This window comes from Hyperolius riggenbachi, chromosome 10 (genome assembly GCF_040937935.1).
Source record: "Hyperolius riggenbachi isolate aHypRig1 chromosome 10, aHypRig1.pri, whole genome shotgun sequence".
Lineage (NCBI taxonomy): Eukaryota > Metazoa > Chordata > Amphibia > Anura > Hyperoliidae > Hyperolius > Hyperolius riggenbachi.
Window position 1 is genome coordinate 69691352 of NC_090655.1, and position 26992 is coordinate 69718343.

The 26992-nt window shown below is 47.4% G+C and overlaps 1 protein-coding gene across 1 annotated transcript in view; it reads right to left on the reverse strand.

The window, feature by feature from the left end:
• Window positions 1–23697, reverse strand: part of COX5B (cytochrome c oxidase subunit 5B) — a 30275-nt gene extending 6578 nt beyond the window's left edge. The window contains exons 1-2 of the mRNA XM_068258736.1: window positions 23514–23697; window positions 1062–1132 (exon numbers count right to left, since the gene is read on the reverse strand). Coding sequence (XP_068114837.1) covers window positions 1062–1132; window positions 23514–23613 — 171 coding nt within the window. The 5' untranslated portion in view covers window positions 23614–23697. The remainder of the gene's footprint in view (window positions 1–1061; window positions 1133–23513) is intronic.
• Window positions 23698–26992: the final 3295 nt, after the last annotated feature.

A 26992-nucleotide genomic window follows, 5' to 3' on the forward strand; every position in this document is an offset into this window, starting at 1 on the left:
ACTTCGCTATTTGAAGTGCACAGTGTAGCGGCGGCTCTAATCATACCGCCGCCACTACACTGCGCACTTCAAATAGCAAAGTCTGGTAGCCATAGAAACGAACAATAGGTGTCCGTTTCATTGCCAGCTTCGCTACAGGGGGTCCTTGCCGGGCAGCGTCATCAGCTGCATCCCTCTCCACACGGCAGTTGCGTCCCACCAAAGAGGGAGGTTGCAGTCCACTCTGTGCAGCAGATAAATTGCTGCTCTTTACAGCAGATGGGGGATCTGTGTAACTGCACGATTTGTGCGGTTGAAAGTTGGAACAATCCTACCAGCGCAGCACAGAGGGGTAAAACTGTAATGGCAAATAAATCAGCAGGGACAGATGCCTCCTACAACTAAATGGATTAGCCTGAGTCGCGTCAGTAAGGTGAATCTGCCGACGTGACTCTAAAAGTATACAAGGATGATGTCAGTGTAAAAAAAAAAAAAAAAATCATCTGCCTCATTACATGTTGCGTACTATGCTCTACATACAGCTATAAATATTACAGTGACAACAAATAATTTAGCCATAGTGCCCCTTTAACTGTACAGAGCCTCAATAATCCAACATGCATACATACTCTTTCGGATTGGTTAATCCTCAGTGCATGGCATGGATTAATGTGGAGCAGATAAACCTTACACTGGGATCCATGGAGAGGGCCCCATATGAATTTCGCTGGGGAGGGGTCTCCTGTGGGTTATTGCTGTACCCCAGCTCAAACTAACAATATTTCAGTCAGAAACACTGTCACCGGTGTGCTCCTCCTGACAGGAAGGCAGCATGCTGTCTCCCTTTTGTTGCTTACAATGATGGACAGTGGAAGCTCTGGAGGGCCACATAAAATGGCAAGGAGGGCCTCATTCTGCTTGTGGGCCTTGTGCTTGACAACTGTGCCGTATGCAAAATGCTTCCCACCACAGCTCTCACCATTTACTAAACCTCCGTTAAGAGGCGGTTAATTGTATGCATTTTAATGTTATGGTGCTTAGATCTTTTTTAAAAACAATTAGAATACATGTTTTTAAGTTACCTCTCCTTTCTTCAAAGCCTGTATAACTTTCTTTTCCAGTCCGGTGGCCTGTTCCTCCTCACTGGACATTTCTACAAGATCAGAAACATTTAGTTAAAATAGTTTCAAGGTTAGTACTGTCTCTTGTTTTATTCTACACAGTAATGCTGGGGATACACGGTACGTTTCTGTACCGTGTATCGACCAGCTGATCCGGCCAGCTGATAATATTCAGCTGGCCCGATTAAGCCGCTCGACTCCCTCGCCCGCTCGATCCCCGCCGGCGGACAATGGCAGGGAATTGAGCGCTGATAAGGAAGGGACGAGCGACGATCGATCTGCGCGAGGGACGCGGCTGGGGTCGATCCGGCGGGAATATGCGGGTCGATCCGGCGGCCGATTAGCCGCCGGATCGACCCGTATATTCCCAGCATAATACACAAACACGAAAGGCCCAGGTCATGCACAGTTTTTATGCTTTAACGATGCGGCAGAGTTGTGGTGTCAACAATGTGACAACACATTCATTGCAGCATACAAGGCAATGGTGTATGCATTACCAGAACATTGAGAAAGGCACAGAATCTACCCAGCAATGAATACACTGGGGCAGTGAATTCAGCGCAAACCATTCTTAAAGGAGGACTGTAACCTAGTACTAGGTATTTCCGATAGACATGCAGCTCGGGGGTACTTATCCGTTAGCCGGGCGCATCCGGCAGGTGGCGACAAACTACACCAGAGTTACATCTTTCCCTACTATCCATGTCGGCCTGGAGGGGGAATAGTAATTAGTGCCACCTGCCGGATGCGCCAGGCTAACAGATAAGTACCCAGCTCTGTACTGCACTAGCACGAATGTGGAGCTTTTAGTCTTCGGAAGTACTCGAAGTCCCAAAAATTCATCCGGCAGGAGGTTTGCACAGTGGCCCGGCAGTGGAACGCAGAGGATCAGGAAGACTAAGTGATCCAGAGCCTTTCCCTTCCGTAACTGTTTTTAGGAGGTAAACCGAGCTTAAGCCAAAGGAGCGTCCATCACTTTGGAAGAGACAGCAGTCCCTTCCCACGAGATCCAGCCTGCACAGAGCTCATATCAGCCAGCAGCACTAATGTTCTGCCCAGAATTTTTCTCCAGCCGAGTGGCATAAAAAAAGTAGCCGGGTGGGGCGCGACTGGGGGAATGCAGGGTTAATGCAACTTTTCTTAAAACATAGGAGGAAGAGAACAGCCGAGTGTATACCAAAATTGGTCGGGTTGTGCACCTGGCTAAAGAGCCTTGAAGAACACTGGGTATATCGACCATCCATAGCATTGCTTTGAACAGCGCAGTGCTGCAGTTAAATTGACTTAATACTAAAATGAGCCATTTGTGGTAGGAATCGATTCCAATCAGAGGAATCAATCATTTTGCCACAGCAGGTGGCACTATTAGTATCCCTGTGGTTAAAAGAGAAGTGGGCCCCTGCTATGTCTAAAAGAATCAGATGAGCAAGTATCAAGCAATATGTGGAAGGCAGAATCTATTTGCACATAGTAGGCCACCAGGAAGTGATGTGTGTGGTTCTCTAAACACTTTACAGATCTTGTAGCAAAGGTTAATTGTAAAGCCCTGTACACACACGACTGTCCTGAGCAGAGAATCTAGAATACAGGTGTCCCCAAGGTCAGTCAAGGTAGCTTAAGGCTAGGTCCACACTAGACACGGTTGCAGGACGGACACTGCAGTCCGGATCAGGGGAAGATCAGGGGAAGTACCACCAGACCACAAACTGATCTGTTTCATAAAAAATGCATCCGTTTTGCATCAGTTTCCGTTCAGTTTTTTACCCCCCCAAAAACGGACAGAAAAACGTCTATCATTAAGAAGGTAGTGGGAGGATTTTTTGGGCCAATAATAAAGTTCAGGCTATCCGTTTTCTCATCAGTTTTTTGGTGCTATTTTGCCTGTGGAGATGGAGATGCGGTTTCTCATTGCTTTTCACTACCCATCCGTGTATCCGTGGTCCGTAAAAATGCAGCAATTCCGGACCTCCGTTCAGGTTTTGGAAAACTGGTCCCTGCAAACAGACGGATCAGTTTTTTTTCTTGAGTGAGGACAGCTGCTATTTTTAACATTAGTATCCGGGACTCAGTTTTTCATCAGGGCTGAAAAACGCAGCCACGGATACGTTTCCGGACCTAGTGTGGACTAGCTCTAAAGGCCCATACACACGGGGTGCGGCCGTCGCCGCAACCACGTGGCACGCGCGTGTTGCAGTGACAGGTCGCCCGTGTGTATAACGCGCGCGCCCCGAACCGTCGCAGCTGTCGCCAGGCCGATTGACATGTTCAATCGCCGGCTACAGCTGTCGCCGCGACTTCGCCGGAACTGTCGCTAGTCCCGCGTGAGTACGTGGGCTAGCGACAGGAGACCTACGCAAGTGAATGGAGCATCCGGCCGGGGGATGCTCCATTCACAAACCGCTTCCGCCGCGTCTCTGCCTTTCTGGCGAGACGTGTGGACAGCTGTCGCCGACAGGGAGCTGTCGCTCCCTGGTCGCGTGCGTGCATGCTACGGGGGACAATTGTCCCCCGTGAGTATGTAGCTTAACCACTTGAGGACCGCCCCCCAGCCGATGGGCGGCGGCAAAGGACCGGTCCCAAACGACCGCAATACGCCCATCGGCCGGGGGGCGGCATCAGCGGCGGCTGTGCGGCGATCGCGTCCATCAATGACGCGATCGCCGCCGGCAATAGGCTCCGCCCACCCTACTCGGAAACCCGCCGGCCAATCAGCAGCGCCGGCGGGTTTCAAACCTCCGCGATCCGGCCAATCAGAGTGTATAATACACTTTGTTATGGTAACAAAGTGTATTATACTGGCTGCCTCCTCCGCTGATGGTCACTCGTCGTCGGCGACCATCAGAGGAGGACGGCAGCCATTAGCTAAGTGCTAAAAAAATCACACTTTGCCCCACACAGACCCCCCGATCGCCCACCCCAGCCCTCAGAACCCCCCCTGACCACCCCAGCACACCAGTATCTGCACCCCACCACCCACCTAAAAACCCATCAATCACTCCCTGTCACTATCTAGGGACGCTATCCTCTAGGTTAGGTCCCTAACTGCCCCCTAGGGTCCCCTGATCACCCCCCCTACCCTCAGATCCCCCCCAGACCCCCCTCCCAGACCACCCCCCTGTATGCTGTATACAGCTATATAGCTGCCTTACCCACTGATCACCTGTCTATCACCCATCTATCACCTGTCTATCACCCCTTGTCACCACCACCCATCAGCGCAGACCCTAAACTGTCCCTTGGGGGCACCTGATCACCCACCCAGACCCTCAGATTGCCCTCAGCCCCCCCCCCTGCTGATAACCTCCCAGTGCATTGTTTACATCTATTCTCCCCTGTAATCCCTCACTGATCTCCTATCGTCACCCCCTGTGTCTGCCACCCACCAGATCAGGACCCAGTCTGCCCCGTGCGGACACCTAGTCAACCCCCCCACACCCTCTGATCGCCCTCAGACCCCCCCCCCCCCTCCCCCCCCCCCCCCCCCAATCACCTTCCCAGTGCATTGTATTTGATTGTGCTGTAATTGCATTTGATTGTGCTGACATTCAATTTCATTGTGCTGACATTCAATTTGATTGTGCTGTAATTGTATTTGATTGTCCCGTGATTGTCCCGTGATTGGCTTTGATTGTCCCGTGATTGCCTTTGATTGTCCCGTGAATTGAGTGCCCTGTGATTGGCCTGCGATTGCCTTTGATTGTCCTGTGATTGTTGTCTGATTGCCTCTGATTCCCCACTCACACCCCCACCCCCCTGTCACTATCCTAGTGATCTAAAAACAGTGATCAGTGAAAACTGTCACTTTTTTAGTATCACTAGTGTTAGCAGTTAGGCCAGTTAGCTAGGCCCCTTTGTAAGTGTCAGTTAGTGCTCAGCCCACTGCACCACAGTCACTAATTAGCGGTCATCACTGTCGCTAATCAACATTGGTACTATATAGTATCTGTAAGTGATCATTACTGATCGCAGTCAGATCTATTAGGGGTCACTAGGATCCACAAAAAAAACGCAGTGTTTGCCCGATCAGGCCTGATCGTTCGCCCTGCACTTGCGTTCAGCCCGCCCCACCGCAGTGACAGAATTTTTTTTCTGATCACTGCAAAAAACACTGTACAATAGCTGTGGCACTGTAAACCTCAGTTTTGATTTATTTTTTTATCAAAACTCAGTGACCACAGCTTTCTACCTCTCAAATACTCCCTTTTGCTAGGTAGGTGCTCTTTTTTTCTGGGTAGTCTCAGAGGAATACCCCCTAAATTTAGCAGCCCACCATGGCAAGAAAGGGGTATTCCGATGATGAGGTTCTCAGGTACATGGCCCAGTCGGATGAGGACGATTGGGACGCCTCATTTGATGAATCTTCCGGGTCAGAGTTTGAACCTGAATTGAGCAGTGGCTCACTGACCGATAGTGATGATGAGGTTGAGGGTCCCGGCTAAAGCCAGGCGTACCACACCCCATGTTGTTGGACCGCAGGTGGCGCAGGATCAGCCTCAAGGGCAGCAGAGTGGTGTTCGTGCTGGTCTGAGATTTCATGGTGGGGCAGGCACCAGCAGCACAACATCTCCTGGACCTAGCACCAGTACTTCCGTAGACCCTGGTGAAGTGGCGAGCACCAGCATGGAAGTTGAAACTGGTTCGGTGGCACGTGCAGTAAGATCCCAGTCGCAGCCACCAAGAAGACGGGCCCGTACTACCCCTAATTTACCAGAGGTGCTGGCAAACCCAAATTGGCAATCCCCTGATTCCGCCGCACCCGTACTTCCCCCTTTCACCGCCCAGTCTGGAGTCCAGGTGGAGACAGATAATCTAGGATCGGCCCTAGACTTTTTCTATCTGTTCTTCACCCAGGATCTCTTGGACTTAATTGTGGCAGAGACCAACCGTAAGGCCACACAATATATAACCGCCAATCCGGAAAAGTTCCTTGCCCAGCCTTTTCGGTGGAAACCAGTCCAAGTTTCCGAAATGAAAATTTTTTTGGGCCTTCTCCTTCACACGGGACTAGTAAAGCAGAATGTGTTGCGGTCTTATTGGTCTACGACCCAGCACATCATGTTCCCCTGTACTCTGCTGCCATGTCCAGGACACGATTTGAGAACATCCTGCGCTTCCTGCACTTCAATGACAACGAAACCTGTCATCGAAGTGACCACCCTGATTTTGACCGGCTCCACAAAATTCGACCCCTCATAGACCACCTGTCATCCAGATTTGCAGATGCTTATACCCCTGACCAGGACATCTGCGTAGACGAGTCCCTCATACGCTTTACCGGGCGCCTTCGCATCAAACAGTACATCCCAAACAAGCGCGCCCGGTATGGGGTGAAACTGTATAAGCTCTGTGAAAGGGCCACAGGCTATACATCTTATTTTAGGTCTATGAGGGAAAAGACTCCAAATTGGAGCCGGTCGGATGCCCTGACTACCTGGGGAGCAGTGGAAAGGTTGTGTGGGACTTGGTGTCACCCTTGTTCCAGAAGGGGTACCATCTTTTTGTGGACAATTATTACACAAGTGTGGCCCTCTTTCAGCACTTAAAAATAGAAAAAATCCGATGCTGTGTGCACCGTGCGGCCTAGTCGCCGGGGCTTCCCCAACGGCTCATTACCACCAGACTTAAGCGGGGGCAGAGGGCCGCCTTGTGTGCTGACGACCTGCTCGCGGTGAAATGGAAGGACAAGAGGGAGGTTTACTTCCTGTCCACCATTCACGCAGACACGACAGTTGAAATTCAACGGCGAACTGAGGTCATTGAAAAACCCCTTGTCGTCCACGAGTATAATACTAACATGGGAGGGGTGGACTTCAATGACCAGAGGTTAGCGCCCTATTTAGTTTCCCGAAAAACAAGACGCTGGTATAAAAAAGTGTCTCTTTACCTCATTCAATTGGCAATTTACAACAGCTTTGTTCTCTACAGTAAGGCTGGGAGAACTGGATCGTTTATTCAATTTAATAAACAGATCATGATGGAACTCCTGTATCCAGGAGGTGCCGTGGCCCAACCCCAAGATGCAACTAGCCGGCTGCATGGAAGGCATTACGCCTATCCAATTCCGACTACCCCAGGTCAACGAATCCGAAGAAAACGCTGTCGTGTCTGCAGCAGGGCTGGAATAAGGCGTGACACCACCGTTTATTGTCCCACCTGTCCTGACCAGCCTGGCCTATGCCTAGGGGAGTGTTTTGAGAGGTACCACGAGCAGGTACACTATTAGAGAGTAGGGAACTCCACACACAGCGGTAGGCACACAAGGGTCTCTCAGTGCTATTTCACACTGCTGCGATGCGTTGGGGCAAAATGCCTAGCAAAAGTCACACTTTGCGGTCCCCCCCTACGCCGGAAGTGCTTGACTTAACGCTAGTGCATGCCTACGTTACTGCGTGGCTTCTGTGGCAATATCGATCGGCCCGGAAGTCATGTTAGTCTATGGCGACGCAGTCCATTACTAGGCCGAATGCTACTCTTGTGGTATTGTCTGAAGGTCTGTTTTGGACGATACGGTGCGGCGGGCTCGACCCACCGGATATGTCAATATGCAGTGTGAAACCAAACATCGGGTTTCCAGGGACCCTAATACACAGGGCTGCCAGAAACCTCTCCTTTCACTTGGGACAAATTGCGTAATGTATTTCGCCACAACTCTGTGCGATTTGCACTTCGCACATTGTTCCATGGGGGAGGAGAGGTTTGTCCTCGGGAGGTAAGTTAAAAAAAACAAAAAACAGGTAAGCAAAGAAGTTAATGTTTGGTTTGCAATGTTAAGTTTTTAAGTAAAAAAGTTCAAAGGTTATTAATGTTAATGAAGTAATTGCTTTGCTGCTTGCTTGTTTTTTGGGTTTTTTTGTATTTTTTTTTCTCTTTTTCCATCCAATAACCTTCCAGGTGGACCGAGCGAACGACTAACCAGCTGCAGTACTGATGGTGCATCCTGACAGAACATTGCGCGTCTGTCAGCTTACACACAAGTCGGTGCATGCAGCGCTGCAGGACGAGATTTCTCCTCCGCAGTCAAAAAGGCCGTCCTACTTACCGGTAGTAGTGTTTCGGCGAATCCTCCAGGACAGCCACCTGAGATTACCATTGAGCCCCTCCCCTGTGGAAACAATGCACATGTAATTAATCAGTCCTCTGACCCACCTCCTATATAGCCAGCCTCTTCCTCTACCTCCCTAGTTCATTACAAGAGAATCTGGCTCACCCTCTTTAGTTATACTATTCTATTTAATATACAGTATCAATTTTTTAGGGCTGGGTACTAAGGCAGCTGTCCTGGAGGATTCGCCGAAACACTACTACCGGTAAGTAGGACGGCCTTTCTCTCATCATCCTCCAGGACAGCCACCTGAGACCAGCGAGAAATCTTTACCTTAGGGTGGGATGACTGCTTGGAGTACTTTACGACCAAACGCCTGATCCTGGCTGGACAACAACTCCACACGGTAGTGTCTCACGAATGTAGAGTGTCCCGACCATGTAGCCGCCTTACATATCTGGTCCAGAGTTGCCCCGGATCTTTCCGCCCAGGATGCTGCCAGTGACCGCGTGGAGTGTGCTCTAATGCTTGGAGGTGTGTCAGTCTGTGAGCTGTTATAGGCTAGCTGTATCAGCTGTCGAATCCACCTGGCTATGGAATTTTTAGATGCCTGTAACCCCTTCCGGGTGCCAGAAAATAATACAAATAGATGGCTAGACCTTCTCCATTCCTGTGTCCTCTGCAAATATGTAATAATTGCCTGTCTTACGTCTAGGTTTGCTAGCCTTCTTTCCTTATCATTCTTGGGGTCTGTAGAAAAGGATGGTAAAATAACTTCCTGCAGTCTATGGAATTGTGTGGCTACCTTTGGCAAATATGTCGGGTCTGGTCGGAAAACTATTCTGTCAGGGTGAATTACCATATAGGGGTCCTTTATTGATAGTGACTGTATATCCCCTACCCTCCTTGCCGTCGTAATCGCCACCAAGAAGGCCACCTTTAATGTTAACAACCTAATAGGGATGGTCTGTGCTGGTTGGAACGTATCAGACATTAGGAAATCTAGGACCAATGCAAGGTCCCATGGGGGTGCCATCTTCACCGGCACAGGCTGTGATCTGGCCACCGACTTCAAGAAGTTCTTTATATGCAATTCAGCGGATAGCTGCCTGTCCAAGAACACTGATAAGGCCGATACCTGGACTCTGAGGGTGCTAACTGCCAACCCCATGTCCACCCCGTCTTGTAGAAATTCCAAAATAAATCTTGTTTCATTTGAACCAATGTTATTTTTCTCCTTCCAAGAACAAAAAACTTTCCATACCTTGGAATAAATCTTCCTAGTATTCTCTTTCCTGCATCTTAGTAGAGTATTAATTACTCTATCTGAAAACCCTAGCCCCTTTAAAGCTTGCCTTTCAGGATCCAGGCCGTGAGCTTCAGGAACGCCGGGTCCGGGTGCATCTGTCCATTCTGTATTAGTAGGTCCCTTCGGTCGCCTAAGTGCCAGGGCCCCTGTATTTTCAAGGTCTGCAGAAAGGGAAACCAGGCCCTCTTTGGCCACCAGGGTGCTATGAATATTACCTCCGACCGGGACTGCCTCAGTTTGCTGAGGACTCTCGGTATCAAATTGAATGGGGGAAAGGCATATAGAAGGCCTCTCGGCCATTCCAGTGTCAGGGCATCTAACCGGTCTGTTGAAGATGAAGGGTGTAGGGAAAAGAAATCCCTTGTCTTTGCATTTTGAGGTGTGGCAAAAAGATCTATGCTTGGTCTGCCCCACTCTGCTATGATGAGCTCGAAGACCTCCTGGTTCAGCTGCCATTCTGCTTCTATTAAGACTGATCTGCTGAGGGCATCCGCCCAGCGGTTCTGACTCCCTAAAATATGGGTTGCTGCTAGTGACTGTAGATTTTCCTCTGCCCATGTAAGGATCTGCATTGCTAGTTCTCTGAGAGCCTGTACCCTGGTGCCTCCCTGTTTCCTGATATAGGAGACTGTGACCATATTGTCGGAGAACAACAGTACCTCCCTGTTGCTTATGTGTGGCAGCAAAGACTGTAGAGCCAACCTGACCGCCATTAGTTCCCTGAAGTTCGATGATCTCTGGCTGAGTTGAGGGGACCATTGACCCTGTACCTGCTGATCCAGACAGTGGGCGCCCCAACCCCATGCACTGGCATCCGTGTATAGTTTCACTGGATTCCTTTGCATCCAGGGACGTCCCCTGGACAGGTGGTCTACATTCATCCACCACTGGAGGGAGAGCAGCACCTGCTGTGGGGGGTTCACTCGTCGATCTAAGGAAGACTTCCTTCTGTCCCAGACCATAAGAAACCAAGCCTGTAATTCCCGAGTGTGTGCTTGAGCCCACTCCACAGCCGGGATTACCGAGGTCATTAGGCCTAGTAGGGACATTGTCTGCCGCAGTGACACCGACGGGGCTAATGTATACTCGGCCACTGCCCCCATCAGTCTGCTGACCTTTGGTCGAGGAAGCAGAATCCGCTCCTGCCTCGAGTCCCAGATTAGCCCCAAAAATAGAGCTGTTTGGGATGGCTGAAAACAAGATTTCTCTCTGCTGACTAACCAGCCCAGACTCTCTAAGGTCTGGACGCAGAGCTGTAGGCTTTCCTTTAAGGATTGCTCGGTATTTGACAAAATTAAAAAATCGTCCAGATACGGAAGAACCCTTACATTCTGGAGATGCAAATGCGCGACCGCTTCCGCAACGACCTTCGTGAATATCCTCGGGGCTGAGGATATTCCGAATGGCAGGGCACGGTATTGGTAATGGCATACCGCATCCCCCATGACCACCGCAAACCTCAGAAACCTCTGAAATTGCGGATGGATCGGAAGGTGGAGGTACGCGTCCTCCAAATCCAGCGTGGCCATAAAAGCTTCTGGCCAAATTAAATTGCGGATTGATGCGACGCTTTCCATCCGAAATCTTTTCTCCAGAATGTAAGGGTTCAGGGGTTTCAGGTTGAGAATCATCCTGTATTTCCCTGACGGCTTCTGTATTACAAAAACTCTTGAATAAAACCCCCTGCCGAATTCCTGGATCGGAACCCTTTGAATCACTCTCTGTTGCAATAATTTTATCACAGAAGAGCGAATTGCTTCTGCTTTTCCTGGGTCCCTGGGGGTCCCCGTGATCACAAAATTCTTGGGGGGGGGCTCTCGGAATTCTATCCTGTACCCATTCCTTATTAAATCTAAAATAAACTCGTTTCCTGTTATACTCTGCCAGGCTTGAAAAAAATAAAGAAGCCTTCCCCCCACCTGTAGATCTATGTCATTTGTCTGATTTTGAGGTGGTTGGCTGAGGCTTATTGAACAGGAAGGTAGAAGACCTTCCCCTTCCTGTATTATAAGTCCACCTTTTGGATCCCTGCTGCTGCTGCTGACGCTGTCGGAACCCCTGACCACTAGCTTCTCTTCTGGGGACATAACGTCTCCCTTGAAAGGGCCTATTTGTTCCTCTTCTCCTTTTATCCGGGAATTTCTTAGTTTTATTGGAAGATCTCTCTAGAATACCATCTAGATCCTTCCCAAATAACAACTCTCCCTGAAACTCCATAGCACATAACCTGTGTTTGGATGAAACATCGCCCTCCCAGGCGTTTAACCACACCGCCCGTCTAGATGAATTTATCAGGGCCGCTGTTTTTGCAGCAGATCTTAATGACTCCGTAGCCCCATCTGCTAGGAAAGCTACTGTCTTTGACATAACTGGAAGGGAGTCTAAAATTTTCTCATGTGGTGTACCTGCAATAAGGTGCGCTTTTAATCCCCTCATCCACTTCTCCAGGTTGCGAGTAAGACAGATGGCTGCAATAGCTGGTTTAAATCCGAAGGATGCTGCCTGCCATGCTCTTTTAAGGAGGATCTCTGCCTTCCGATCCATAGGATCCTTTAGGCTGCCTGCATCTTCAAATGATAAATCTGTCGACTTAGAATATTGGGCTAATGATGCGTCCAACTTTGGGCACTTTGACCATAACTCCTGATCCTCTTGCTTAAAGGGGAACCTCCTTTTAAATGATCTAGGGATGAATAATCTCTTCTCAGGCTGCTTCCACTGAGAAGATATGACCCCTTTAATTGACTTGTGTACAGGAAAAGTCCTGCTATCAGTCTCCTCTAGTCCCCTGTATATATCATCTTGGACTGACGTAGTCGGGGTGGTCTCCTGAATATGCTCAGATTCATACACCGCCTTAAGGAGCTCTGATGTATCCTCTATACTGAATAGGTATCTAGGCATTCTAGCCGTAGCTCTCGCTGTATCGTCCGAATCCCTAGCCTCCCCTTCCTCCAGAGATTCCCCTGAAATATCTTCCCATGAATCATCTGGAGAGTCAGGTTCTACTGGAACAGATGGCAACATCCGCCTGGGCTGAGTCAGATCCTGCTGCCTGGAACCTGTATCCCCTGTCTGACCCTGCGGCTGTTCCCCCGGTAGAGGCTGGGTGCTCACCGCAACTGCCTGCGTGCCACTGTCTGCCGTCAATGTAGTCAGGGGGGTGGGTTGGGGCTGCACCTGTGCTGGGGGCTGGGTGGGAAACGCTGCTCTGAAGGCTGCAAAGGTGGTAGTCAGTTCCTTCTTCATAGACTTCATTAAGTCAATCATCACCACATTAGTGTCAGGGATAGTGTCCCCCCTATGTCTGCACTTGTCACATGATGATCGTGTGCAATTTGGTGGCATCACCTCCCCACACCTTGAGCACTTATTAGTCTTTTTAACATGTTTCTGTAAAACAAACAGAAAAGAAATAAGGCTGTTAGTACGCTCTGCAACCCTATGCAACTGTACAGAGTAGTGCGTATAGGGTGCAGAGTCACTTTCAGCTGTACCTGTGCCTGCTGGCTCTGTGTTTCTGCGGCTGGTACACTGCTGTTGTCCGCGGTGGAGGCATCTGTTTGCTCCATGTCCACACTGCAGCGTGTCGGCGTTCCACGTGTACTCCGCAACAAGGATATTGCCCATCGGCCCGTAGCCCCGCCTCCAGAGGTCAAAGAAGATCTTCCGGCTACTGGCCAATGACACCCGCGGTGGGCGGAGCTTACGCGACTGATCGCGTCCGCCCACATGACCGCAGGCTCCCACGTGACTTCCTTCCGGAAGACGGCGATGATATCTGGCGGCGGCCATGAGAGGGAACGCTTCAGGCTTCTCCCCAGCCATCCGCGCCGGCAGGTAGTGTACGCCATCCCCGTGCTTTCCACCGCCTGCCCGTTCGGCCGACTCAAGCCTGAACTGCCCTCCTATGGGGAAAGGAAAATCCTGCTCCATCTATAGGTGCTATCACACGCTCCCCTATAGCATAAAACAACAAACAGTGCACTGTCCACGGGTGAGTGGAAACAATGAAAGAACTAGGGAGGTAGAGGAAGAGGCTGGCTATATAGGAGGTGGGTCAGAGGACTGATTAATTAATTACATGTGCATTGTTTCCACAGGGGAGGGGCTCAATGGTAATCTCAGGTGGCTGTCCTGGAGGATGATGAGAGAAAGATACGTTTGCCGAGGCATATGGGCCGAGGAGTGGTGTTGGGGATTCATATGCTTTGGCAAACACTTTGTATCAAAAAAGAACTCTGGCAATGATTTGTTCATCCACATCGATCGGTGTGAATGGATAAATCAGGTTTGCCAGGGCATACGAGCTGGTGGGTTTGGATTTTTGGGGCGGCAGCTCCTATGTCCTGGCAGACGCCTTCCCCTCCTTTTTGTATTGTTTTGTCTTTTTTTCTTCTCTCTTTTTTTCTATCCAGACTGACCAATCAGCTGCAGCACTGATGGTGCATCCTGACAGAACATTGCGCGTCTGTCAGCTTACACACAAGTCGGTGCATGCAGCGCTGCAGGACGAAATTTCTCCTCCGCAGTCAAAAAGATACGTTTGCCGAGGCATATGGGCCGAGGAGTGGTGTTGGGGATTCATATGCTTTGGCAAACACTTTGTATCAAAAAAGAACTCTGGCAATGATTTGTTCATCCACATCGATCGGTGTGAATGGATAAATCAGGTTTGCCAGGGCATACGAGCTGGTGGGTTTGGATTTTTGGGGCGGCAGCTCCTATGTCCTGGCAGACGCCTTCCTCCTCTCTTTTTTTTTTTTTTTCAAATTTTTTGGCAGATATTTTTTCATCCACATTGATTGATTGTTTGACGTTCATTTTTCCTTTCAGCCCACAGTGCATTACCCTTATGCCCAATATAAGGAGTATAGCAGAAACTCCTAATACTGGCCATACATGTAATGATTGCAGAGACCCTAAAATGCCAGGACAGACCCCACGAATGATGCCATTTTGGAAAGAGGACACCCCAAAGTATTCCGTGAGGTGCATGGTGAGTTCATAGAATGTTTTATTTTTTGTCACAAGTTAGCAGAAATTGTGGTTTTTTGTTTTTTTTCACAAAATGTCATTTTCCGCTAACTTGTGACAAAAAATAAAATTTTCTATGAACTCACCATGGCCCTCATGGAATACCTTAGCGTGTATTCTTTCCAAAATGGGGTCATTTGTGGGGTTTGTTAACTGTCCTGGCAAGTGGGCGGGGTGCTAAATTTTGAGCACCCCTGTAAAGCCTAAAGGTACTCATTGGACTCTGGGCCCCTTAGCGCAGTTAGGGTGCAAAAAAGTGCCACACATGTGGTATTGCCGAACTCGGGAGAAGTAGTATAATGTGTTTTGGGGTGTATTTTTACACATACCCATGCTGGGTGGGAGAAATACCTCTGTAAATGACAATCTTTTGATTTTTTTACACACAATTGTCCATTTACAGAGTTATTTCTCCCACCCAGCATGGGTATGTGTAAAAATACACCCCAAAACACATTGTACTACTTCTCCCGAGTACGGCGATACCACATGTGTGGCACTTTTTTGCACCCTAACTGCGCTAAAGGGCCCAAAGTCCAATGAGTATCTTTAGGATTTCACAGGTCATTTTGCGGAATTTGATTTCCAGACTACTCCTTACGGTTTAGGGCCCCTAAAATGCCAGGGCAGTATAGGAACCCCACAAATGACCCCATTTTAGAAAGAAGACACCCCAAGGTATTCCGTTAGGAGTATGGTAAGTTCACAGAAGATTTTATTTTTTGTCAAAAGTTAGCGGAAAATTGATTTTTATTGTTTTTTTCATAAAGTGTCATTTTCCACTAACTTGTGACAAAAAATAAATTCTATGAACTCACCATACTCCTAACGGAATACCTTGGGGTGTCTTCTTTCTAAAATGGGGTCATTTGTGGGGTTCCTATACTGCCCTGGCATTTTAGGGGCCCTAAACCGTGAGGAGTAGTCTGGAAATCAAATTCCGCAAAATGACCTGTGAAATCCTAAAGGTACTCATTGGACTTTGGGCCCTTTAGCGCAGTTAGGGTGCAAAAAAGTGCCACACATGTGGTATTGCCGAACTCGGGAGAAGTAGTATAATGTGTTTTGGGGTGTATTTTTACACATACCCATGCTGGGTGGGAGAAATACCTCTGTAAATGACAATCTTTTGATTTTTTTACACACAATTGTCCATTTACAGAGTTATTTCTCCCACCCAGCATGGGTATGTGTAAAAATACACCCCAAAACACATTGTACTACTTCTCCCGAGTACGGCGATACCACATGTGTGGCACTTTTTTGCACCCTAACTGCGCTAAAGGGCCCAAAGTCCAATGAGTATCTTTAGGATTTCACAGGTCATTTTGCGGAATTTGATTTCCAGACTACTCCTTACGGTTTAGGGCCCCTAAAATGCCAGGGCAGTATAGGAACCCCACAAATGACCCCATTTTAGAAAGAAGACACCCCAAGGTATTCCGTTAGGAGTATGGTAAGTTCATAGAAGATTTTATTTTTTGTCAAAAGTTAGCGGAAAATTGATTTTTATTGTTTTTTTCCACAAAGTGTCATTTTCCACTAACTTGTGCCAAAAAATAAAATCTTCTATGAACTCACCATACTCCTAACGGAATACCTTGGGGTGTCTTCTTTCTAAAATGGGGTCATTTGTGGGGTTCCTATACTGCCCTGGCATTTTAGGGGCCCTAAACCGTGAGGAGTAGTCTGGAAATCAAATTCCGCAAAATGACCTGTGAAATCCTAAAGGTACTCATTGGACTTTGGGCCCTTTAGCGCAGTTAGGGTGCAAAAAAGTGCCACACATGTGGTATTGCCGTACTCGGGAGAAGTAGTATAATGTGTTTTGGGTTGTATTTTTACACATACCCATGCTGGGTGGGAGAAATACCTCTGTAAATGACAATCTTTAGATTTTTTTACACACAATTGTCCATTTACAGAGTTATTTCTCCCACCCAGCATGGGTATGTGTAAAAATACACCCCAAAACACATTGTACTACTTCTCCCGAGTACGGCGATACCACATGTGTGGCACTTTTTTGCACCCTAACTGCGCTAAAGGGCCCAAAGTCCAATGAGTATCTTTAGGATTTCACAGGTCATTTTGCGGAATTTGATTTCCAGACTACTCCTCACGGTTTAGGGCCCCTAAAATGCCAGGGCAGTATAGGAACCCCACAAATGACCCCATTTTAGAAAGAAGACACCCCAAGGTATTCCGTTAGGAGTATGGTAAGTTCATAGAAGATTTTATTTTTTGGCACAAGTTAGTGGAAAATGACACTTTGTGAAAAAAACAATAAAAATCAATTTTCCGCTAACTTTTGACAAAAAATAAAATCTTCTATGAACTCACCATACTCCTAACGGAATACCTTGGGGTGTCTTCTTTCTAAAATGGGGTCATTTGTGGGGTTCCTATACTGCCCTGGCATTTTAGGGGCCCTAAACCGTGAGGAGTAGTCTGGAAATCAAATTCCGCAAAATGACCTGTGAAATCCTAAAGGTACTCATTGGACTTTGGGCCCTTTAGCGCAGTTAGGGTGCAAAAAAGTGCCACACATGTGGTATCGCCGTACTCGGGAGAAGTAGTATAATGTGTTTTGGGGTGTATTTTTACACATACCTATGCTGGGTGGGAGAAATAACTCTGTAAATGGACAATTGTGTGTAAAAAAAGTGAAAACATTGTCATTTACAGAGATATTTCTCCCACCCAGCATGGGTATGTGTAAAAATACACCCCAAAACACATTATAGTACTTCTACTGAGTATGGCAATACCACGTGTGGCACTTTTTTGCAGCCTAACTGCGCTAAGGGGTCCAAAGTCCAATGAGCACCTTTAGGCTTTACAGGGGTGCTTACAATTTAGCACCCCCCAAAATGTCAGGACAGTAAACACACCCCACAAATGACCCCATTTTGGAAAGTAGACACTTCAAGGTATTCAGAGAGGAGCATAGTGAGTCCGTGGCAGATTTCATTTTTTTTTGTCGCAAGTTAGCAGAAATGGAAACTTTTTTTTTTTTTTTTTTTGTCACAAAGTGTCATTTTCCGCTTACTTGTGACAAAAAATAATATCTTCTATGAACTCACTATGCCTCTCAGTGAATACTTTGGGATGTCTTCTTTCCAAAATGGGGTCATTTGGGGGGTATTTATACTATCCTGGAATTCTAGCCCCTCATGAAACATGACAGGGGGTCAGAAAAGTCATAGATGCTTGAAAATGGGAAAATTCACTTTTTGCACCATAGTTTGTAAACGCTATAACTTTTACCCAAACCAATAAATATACACTGAATGTTTTTTTTTTTATCAAAAACATGTTTGTCCACATTTTTCGCGCTGCATGTATACAGAAATTTTACTTTATTTGAAAAATGTCAGCACAGAAAGTTAAAAAAATCATTTTTTTGCCAAAATTCATGTCTTTTTTGCTGAATATAATAAAAAGTAAAAATCGCAGGAGCAATCAAATCGCACCAAAAGAAAGCTTTATTAGTGACAAGAAAAGGAGCCAAAATTCATTTAGGTGGTAGGTTGTATGAGCGAGCAATAAACCGTGAAAGCTGCAGTGGTCTGAATGGAAAAAAAGTGGCCGGTCCTTAAGGGGCGAAAAGACTGTGGTCCTGAAGTGGTTAAAGGTCCCCATGCATCAGACGATGTATAGGCAGATCGACCAAGGGAGATCTCTATCTGATCGAATCTAAACAGCAAGATCTGATTGACTGATTCCCGATCTATTTCAGAATGAAAAAACTAAAACATGAGCAGATCAAGAAATACAAAAAGGTATCAAATACCAAAGCCAGGGTTATTAGCATACACAAACTACAAAAAGTGCCCTTAATTGGAAGAACAACAACTCCCATATGCCATTAAACAATGTAGTAAACTTTATTGAACAAAAAACTGATACATTAAAAGAATTAAAAACTTAAAAAAAATTCTCCAATACACACAAATGTTAATCAATGCAGCTCCAGATCAAATGTATAAATATTGTTTGAATAAATATCAAGATCAAAGCTGGCAATTGGTAATGCAATGATGTGATCAAAAAATACTTAGTGTAGATCACTATATTAAATGCCTATAGAAAACAATGCAAACGTGCAAAACAAAGGTAAAGATTTATAAAATGCAAAATTATGCAAAATATGCAAAGGTGGAACAAAATCCTGTAGGGATAGAAGAAGCAGTAAAGTGTTGTACCGTGTTAGCCATGAGTAAAAGCAAGAAGATAGGGATAGAAAAAGACAGTGTCAAAAAGTCAGCTAGAGCTTAGATGCGATGCGCCAGTCGCACCACATCACATAATGCAACAAAATTATAAAAAGGGCTATATTAGCACGCATATAAAAAGTGCTAGGTGCTTATCAAGGAGTCAGCAGAGATGCAGGTCAATGGAGGAAGGGGGAACCTGTCCCACACATTAATTATAATCAGTGCACCTCCAGACCAAATGCATACGTAAGTAAATATCTAGATCAAAGCTAATGGATTGGTAATGCAATGTGGTAACAAAAAAAAATTCAAAAATACTAGGTGTATATCATACTATTAACTTATACATTTGGTCTGGAGGTGCATTGATTATAATCTGTGTGTATTGGAGAATTAACAAGTTTTTTTTAATGTATCAGTATTTGTTCAATAAAGTTTACCACATTGTTTAATGGCATATGAGAGCTGTAGTTCTTCCAATTAAGGGCGCTTTTTGTAGTTTATTATTCTATTGCAGAATGAAATCTCTTGGGAATCAGCCTTGACACCACTGTCCCCCTAATGTAAAATGTGCCCCTTGCAGTATACTTTACCTGTCTGTGTCCGCCACTGGCTCGGCACTCATTAACGTTCCCCACGTGGCTGACATAACATTGGCGTAAGTGGGGCGTCACGCGCACCCATGTATACACCGGCAACCACAAAGGGTGCATATGAATGTGGACAGAGGACTGACACCAACAGGTAAAGTATACTGCATAGGCCACATTTTACCAGGGCTGTGGAGCTGGTAAGAAAAAAATAAAATCAACCGCCTCAGACGCCTCCGGTTAGGATTCCACCGACTCAGACTCCTAATTTGCATATTACAATCTTGTTGATTGAAAGTATGTAACGTGAAATGCATCTCTTAACTGCCAACGCTTAGGAATTAAAAAAATAAAAATAAAAAAAAAAAGACTACCAAAGTGAGAGGGATATGGAGGCTGCCATATTTATTCCCCTTTAAACAATACCAGTTACCTGGATATCCGGCGGATCTTCTGCCTCTAATACTTTTAGTCATACACTAAAACTAGTCCTTGATAAGAGTACTTGAAGGTACAGACAGACAGGAACAAAGAACATCTCTCAGACCCTAGGCAATGTAACTGTGGGTACATGTAAGAATGATGTGCAGGTACTCTGCACGGGAATGAGGAGATTCTTCCTCTATTACACATTCTTCAGGTACAATCTAAACCAGGTTTATGGGTGATAGACGACAGCGCTGTTCAATGTGCACAACATTCTCAGTGGATTCTCTGCAGCTCTGTGGGGAGTGCATATGTAGAGTATAGTACTACTGTGTAACAAAGTAAACCTGAGACAGATGAAATTAAAGTTTTATACATACCTGGGGCTTCTTCCAGCCCCCTGAAAGGAGTCATCAGGGGAAATATGGTAAAATAAGTGGTACTTACCGGGGGCTTCCTCAAGCTCCCAGGACGTCCCTCGCCGCAGCCGTTCGCCGCAGGTCCGTCCCGGTGCCCGGCGATGACATCAGAGCGACCTCCAGGTCGCTCTGTACTGCGCCTGCACGAGCGGCACTGTGAATCACCGCCACGTGGGCCGGAGCGGACTGCGCAGGCCGCTTCAGCCCACGTGGCGGTGATTGACTACTGCGCCTGTGCAGTCCGCTTCGGTCCACGTGTCGGTGATTGACAGCTCCACTCGCGCAGGGGCAGTACAGAGCGAGGGACGTCCTGGGAGCTTGGAGCTGGAGGAAGCCCCCGGTAAGTACCACTTATTTTACCATATTTCCCCTAATGACTCCTTTAAAGGAATTATCGGGCAAAAAAATAAATAAATTATGAGTTTCACTTACCTGGGGCTTCTACCAGCCCCATGCAGCCATCCTGCGACCTCGTAGTCACTCACTGCTGCTCCAGTCCCCCCCCACCAGATAGTTTTGTTTTTGCCAACCTAGGGGTCTGCGGACCGCATTGCATACATTTTTACACATTCCCGCTGGTGAAGTAACATTAACACATACGTTTTTACGCGTTACTGGTTCAACGCGAAACAGTAACACATAAAAACGCGTGTTAATGTTTCTGCACCAGCGGGAATGCGTAAAAATGTATGCAATGTGGCCCGCCGACCCCTAGGCAAAAACAAAACTATACAATACAATAATACAATAACATTTCTATAGCGCTTTTCTCCCATAGGACTCAAAGCGCTTAGGCTCTCTCAGATTCAGTAATTCGTAGGATGAAGTATTCACACAACAAAAGTTATATTTCTGCAAATGCCAAACTGAACAGGTGGGTTTTCAGTCTGGATTTAAACACGTCCAGGGATGGAGCTGTCCTGATCTGTTGAGGTAAGGAGTTCCAAAACGTAGGGGCAGCATGACAGAAGGCTCTGGGACCAAAAGTTTCCAAGTGGACTCTGGGTATGACTAGATTATTAGAACCTGTTGATCTGAGAATGCGGGGATTGCTACGCAGCTGCAACATATCTTTCATGTATCCAGGGCCTAAATTATTCAGGGATTTAAATGTCAATGTCAACTAGGGGGGGGGGGGGACTGGAGAAGCAGTGAGTGACTACAAGGGCACAGGATAACTGCATGGGGCTGGTAGAAGCCCCAGGTAAGTGAAACTCATTTTTTGCCTGACAATTCCTTCAAGGCTAATCAGTCCCTCGCTTTCCTCTTCTGCCACCTGGATCTTCTGCTATGGGTCTAGGTACTTGAGCCAGTCAGGTGTAATGCACACACTCCGCCGCCGGGAGCATACTACACCTGCGCAGCACTATTGCACAGGGGCAGAATGCTCCTGGCTGTGGAAGCGGCACACGGCAGGACTGCGCTGACTAGCTGAATTACCGGGACTCATAGCAGAAGATCCAGGCAAATTAACCTCCTCAGTGGTAATCCCGAGTCAGGCTCGGGACGGAAATCCGCAGCTCAGAACAGTAATCCCGAGCCTGAGAGTTATTTGTAGGAACTGCTGCAGATCTCTCTGTGGTACATTTTTTTTTCTAGTTTTTAGGGTCTAAAACCTTGTGAAAAAATGTCACGTCTTTTAGACCCTAAATCTGTAAATAACTAACACCAGGGAGGTTAAAAAACAAAAATCCACTTACCTGGTGCTTCCTCCAGCCCCTGGCAGCTGTCCTGTGCCCTTGCAGCAGCTCCGTTGGCTTCCGGTCTCCGCTGCAGATGCCGACCTCCCCAGGTTGGCTTTCCGGGTCGGCTTCTGCGCACCACCGCACAGGACACGTGGTCGCCCTGACGACATCAGGACGGTACTGCGCAGGCGCAGAACTACTGCACCTGCACAGTACAGTCCTGATGACATCAGTGCGAACAAGTGACCCGCGTGGTGAAGCGCAGAAGCCGACCCGGAAAGCCAACCTGGGGAGGTCGGCATCTGCAGCGGAGACCAGGAGCCACCAGAGCTGCTGCGAGGGCTCAGGACGGCTGCCAGGGAATGGAGGAAGCACCAGGTAAATGGATTTTTGTTTTCTTTCATTTGCCTGGACGAATCCTTTAAAAGATACTTTAGTCCAAACAAAAAATAAAAACCGCGGGAGCAGGCATGTGTAGTGGGCTCTCCTCATACCCACCGCTTCCTCGTTACTGTATACCGACCCTCTGAAGCTACTTCCTGGTCGGGAGGATTGGTGAAGACTGCGAAGGTGCTGCCCAGAGACACACATCAATGATCGCGCACCCATGGCTGAGAGCACTCTGCACATGCGCACTTCAGTTGTGTGCATATGCACAGCACTCGCAGTCACACGATCAAGGTCATGCATCACCAGGCAGCGCCTGCGCAGTGTTCACCGACCAGGAAGTAGCTTCAGAAAGTCGGAACACAGTAAAGGAGGGCGATGGGGGGAGAACAGGTTATTATTTCGCATTTATATAGCGCCAACATGTTCCGCAGCGCTGTAGAGAATATAGTCTTCTCACTAACTGTCCCTCAGAGGAGCTCACAATCTAATCCCTACCAGAGTCCTATGTCTATGTATGTATCGTGTATGTATTGTAGTCTAGGGCCAATTTAGTTACCTGTAGGTTTGTGGGAGAAAACCAGAGTGCCAGGAGGAAACCCACACAGACACAGGGAGAACATACTCCTTGCAGATGTTGACCTGGCTGGGATGCAAACCAGGGACCCAGCGCTGCAAGGCAACAGCGCTAACCACTACACTGCCTTGCTTACCCCAGGTGGAGCAGAGTGCAAAATGAGAGCCTACTACACACGCCTGCTCCCCCATTTTTAATTTTCCTTTGTGCTAAGGTATCCTGGCAGTCTCTAAAGATTGCAGAGACAGTAAGCGACACAAACCTCCCAAACACAAAGCAGCAAGCCTTTCCACATTATGCAGAATGAAAACCCATTTTATTATAGCCACTGGGGACACTACTGACAGTAAAGCCACCAAAGACTATCTGGGTGCTTAGAGGTGCCCCAGGCCTGAGTGCAGCCAGTATCCCAGCTATGCACACAAGGTCACTGCGAGCAGTCCCCGGCAATGCACGTAGCTGTGTGTCACAGCTCAGCACGCACGCCCATTGGAGCAGCTGCTCTGGACGTGCCGAGGGGCGGGGCCTCCACAACAGCGCAGTGAGCGCACCACTACCCGGGAAGTCTTAGCGAGCAGAACATAGCAATAGAAAGTATATATAGAATGACTTGGCTTCTGCCGCTCATTGAGAGCAATGTAAATGGCGCCCTCCGCAGGGAATCCCGCCCTCCCCGGTACACAGTCCCCACACACAGCCCAGCGCTGCCCGCACTCACCCCCGAGGAAGCTCATGGACCTGCTGAGGCACACAGTCCGGGGTACAGCGGCGCGGGGAGCGACCCGCATCAGTAGCTGGCACATTCTCCACGCAGCCATGTCGCCTGTCAGTGCAGCAACCTACAGCAGTGTCTGACTCTGCACGGCTTCCAGGGGGCTGGCCTGGAACTACTGTAGTCACCGCCTACTTATCACTGCCGGTTATACCAAGTCCCTCCGGCGGAGGGGGGCAGTCTACTTATTACTTCCGGGCTATACCAATTCTCCAGCGGCGGGGCAAGTTTCGCCCTGTAGCAGGGGCTGCCTGGCTGGAGTCTAGGAGAAGTGAGACGCAATAGCTTTCACCCCCCAATTAATTTGAATATGTGCACTCGCTGCAGTTTTGGGGATGATATATAAGCAAATGCTGAGAACGGGCGATTGATGGGTACAGACTTCCGGTTCTGCGCAGTGTACTGCTCCAGCCGGGTGAGTTCTTCGCATGCGCAGATGTATCTGCAGTGCTCAATGCCAGGCTGAGGGCATCTTCATGTTAGTGCAGTACCAGATATATTGGTGCACTAATCATTAGCATTCAAGTGACAGCTGTAATGAGCAAAGTCTATAAGCAGATGTTTATTGTATCGGTACAATTTTTTTTAATCAGATGGGATCTCTCTAATGTGATCTTTTCTACTAAAGTGATTGGAAGGTAATTATTATTATTTATTGTATTTATAAAGCGCCAACATATTACGCTGCTGGACATTAGTTTAGGTTACAGACAATATTTAGGGGTGACAAACAGCAATATGACAATACAGGAATACAAGAAAACCAGATCACACAGCACAGTATGAGTACAAGGTAATGCTTAGTCAGTCACTGGAGGGGAGCATGGAGATTAGGCAAGTTAGGTTCACTCAAATGCATAGCATGGGTGCACAGTGATGGAGGTGCATGGTCAGGTAGGACACAAAAGGAGGAGGACCCTGCCCAAAGGCTTACAATCTATTCTAGAGGGAGAGGTAGGGACACGAGAGGTAGGGGACCAGAGTTCAGCTGTGGGTTTAGAGCAATTGTGAGGGGTGGTAGGCCAGAGTGATAAGGTGAGTTTTGAGGGCCTTCTTGAAGGTGTTGAAGGAGGGGGCTGCCCTAATGGGTGGAATTATCAATTGTTCCCATAAACAGGTCGATTAGGGTATTTTCTCTCTTCAGATACAATCGTAAAAAACAACTTTTTTGACATAATTGTCAGTTCCAATCAACTGAACAATTGTTTCACATCAATTTTCACCAAACGGTGCACTGTTTTCTATACTATTCTAACAAATATTGCATCGAAAGTTCTCATCTGATGAAAATATTGTACCATTAATGGGCACCCTTAGAGGACTTCTGAAGCCAGAAAATAAATGGAGTTGTACTTACCTGGGGCTTCTTCCAGCCTCTCAAAGTCATTTGGATCCCTTGTCGCAGCTCCGGTTTTCTCCTAGGTAGGTCCTGCTGGAAGGATCACTGACCTGTCTTGTGCACAGGCGTAGAATGTTCCCGATGACGCATGTGCCCACATGCGCAAGAGCATGTGCAGAAAATGCCAACCCATCGGGGGTCGGCAATCCTAAGAGCCTGCCGGCGGGACCCCGGAGAGGAGGGGAGCTGCAGCGAGGGACCCAAATGACTTCTAGGGGCTGGAATAAGCCCCAGGTAAGTAACACTACATTTATTTTCTGACCTCTGAAGTCTTTTAAGTGATCAAAGAGGGCTCTTTCACTACAAGCGATTCTGATTTTGATGCAATTTTGCAAGCCAATCCGATTTTTTGAGATTAATCCTGCATGCTGTTTTTTTCCTTCTTGTATTGCTAGCATCCAGTGAAAATCACAAATCAGAAATCATAATCACGATTTGTAATGTCAAGGAACCATAATGTTTAGCAATAGCAATATTTAGACCTAATCTGGAAGGTGCCTAGTTTTTCTCAGGAGTGAATCTTCCCATTAAATAGTTATGCAATTGCAATCACTGGCAGATGTCCACAAGACAACTTTTTTTTATTTATTTTTAAATCATACCTGAACTGTATATAAGAAAACATTCCCACACTAGATTCCTGCTCACATCTGCAGTGACAAAACGGCTAATTTCAGTCACCCTTCAGCAACTCATATCCAATGACGAGATGTGACCCAGAGGAAGGTTACATGCCCTTGAGAATCTGAGCTGAAACTCAGGTTTAGAAACACGTGCTCATGCTTGAAGAGGAAGGTGGCCCCAATCAGATTACTGACAAGACCTCATCGGTAATCTTTGGAGGGTCTGCAGGGGACTATGGGGAACCAAAGGACACTGTGGGAAGCCTCATTAGGATCCAGAGGCTTCCATCTTCTTAGGGTATTATGTGATTTGGCTCAACACCTGAACTGAGAGGTATATAGAGGTTGCCATATTTTTTTCCTTTTAAACAATACCGGTTGCCTGGCTGTCTTGCTGATCCTCTGCCTCTAAAGCTACGTACACACATGCGATAACCATCGGCTAAAACAGCCCATAACAACAGCTTCAGCTGTTGATCAATATCGCTCGGGTATTGAGCATTGTTGAAGATCCATCCTGTCGGATTCTTAACTGCCCCCAGTGCCCAAGCATGTCCAATCGCAATGCTATTTTCAATCCTCGCCAACCAATTGAAGCTGCTCCATCATCTGCTGATCGTCCCTCCACAGCAACAGAACACATCGCTAACCTCAAGGCTAAGGATGTGTCTGTACATCGTTGCACAAATTGTTGCCTGGATCCTCGATAGGCAACAATTCTCAGATGAGTGTACTTAGCTTAAAGGACAACTTAAAGGGACCCTGAGCATACCGTTAAAATGAAAATCTGCACTTACCTGGGGCTTCCTCCAGTTGACCGTAGCCTGCAAGGTCCGGGTTCAATCTTTCAAGAACTGTTCAGTCGCATGACTCTTGTGCGGTGGCTGGATAGTGTACTGGTTAAGGGCACTGCCTTTGACATGGGAGACCAGGGTTTCGAATCCTGGCTAGGGTCAGTACCTATTCAGTAGGGAGTTCAAGGCAAGACTTCCTAACACTGCAGGGTGGCCTCTTGAGCGTGTCCCACCAGTGTCTGCATCTCTTAAAGGGACTCCGAGCAGTGCAGAAACTATGGAAAGATGCACATCATTTTAAAGCTCTCTTTCTCCTCTTTCCAATGATATATAAACCACCACCCTACGTCTTTTAGTTTTCGCTATTTTCGCGATTGAAATTGCCGCGACCGCGATTTCGATCGCGAAAATAGAGAAAACTAAAAGGTGTAGGGCAACGATTTAGGTGTCGTCAGAAAGAGGAGAAAGAGAGCTTTAAAATGATATCCATCAAGCCATAGTTATATTGTTTTACACAGGACGACACTTTCCCCAGTGTCAGCAGCTCCATTCTGCTGAATGCAGCTGCTGACTTTGACAAAAAGTCGCCCTGTGTAATACAATATAACT